General features: G+C 70.2%; 1 protein-coding gene across 1 annotated transcript in view; it reads left to right on the top strand.

Moving 5' to 3' along the window:
• Positions 1–6: 6 nt before the first annotated feature.
• The window catches only part of LOC104080560 (chymotrypsin-like protease CTRL-1), a gene marked incomplete at its 5' end in the record, with an annotated part of 1,117 nt that continues 878 nt past the window's right edge, over positions 7–245 (top strand). Inside the window, one exon of the mRNA XM_009582982.1 lies at positions 7–169. Within this exon, the coding sequence (XP_009581277.1) occupies positions 7–169 (163 nt within the window). The remainder of the gene's footprint in view (positions 170–245) is intronic.

Raw genomic sequence — 245 nt, 5'->3', positions numbered from 1 at the left:
CCCAGCTGGGACCCCTACAAGCTCAACAACGACATCGCCCTGCTGAAGCTCTCCTCGCCCGCCCGGCTGGGACCCCACGTGTCCCCCATCTGCCTGGCCCCCGCCAACCTGGCTCTGCCCAACAACCTCCAGTGCGTCACCACCGGCTGGGGACGCACCAACACCAACTGTACGTACGCCGCAGCTTCGGGGAGGGCTGCGTGCGGCTGCCGTCCCTCCCGGGGGGTCAGCAGGGTCCGGGGGTG

The sequence above is a fragment of the Fulmarus glacialis genome, unplaced genomic scaffold (assembly GCF_000690835.1).
Source record: "Fulmarus glacialis isolate BGI_N327 unplaced genomic scaffold, ASM69083v1 scaffold37198, whole genome shotgun sequence".
Lineage (NCBI taxonomy): Eukaryota > Metazoa > Chordata > Aves > Procellariiformes > Procellariidae > Fulmarus > Fulmarus glacialis.
This window is presented reverse-complemented; position numbering and strand designations above follow the sequence as displayed.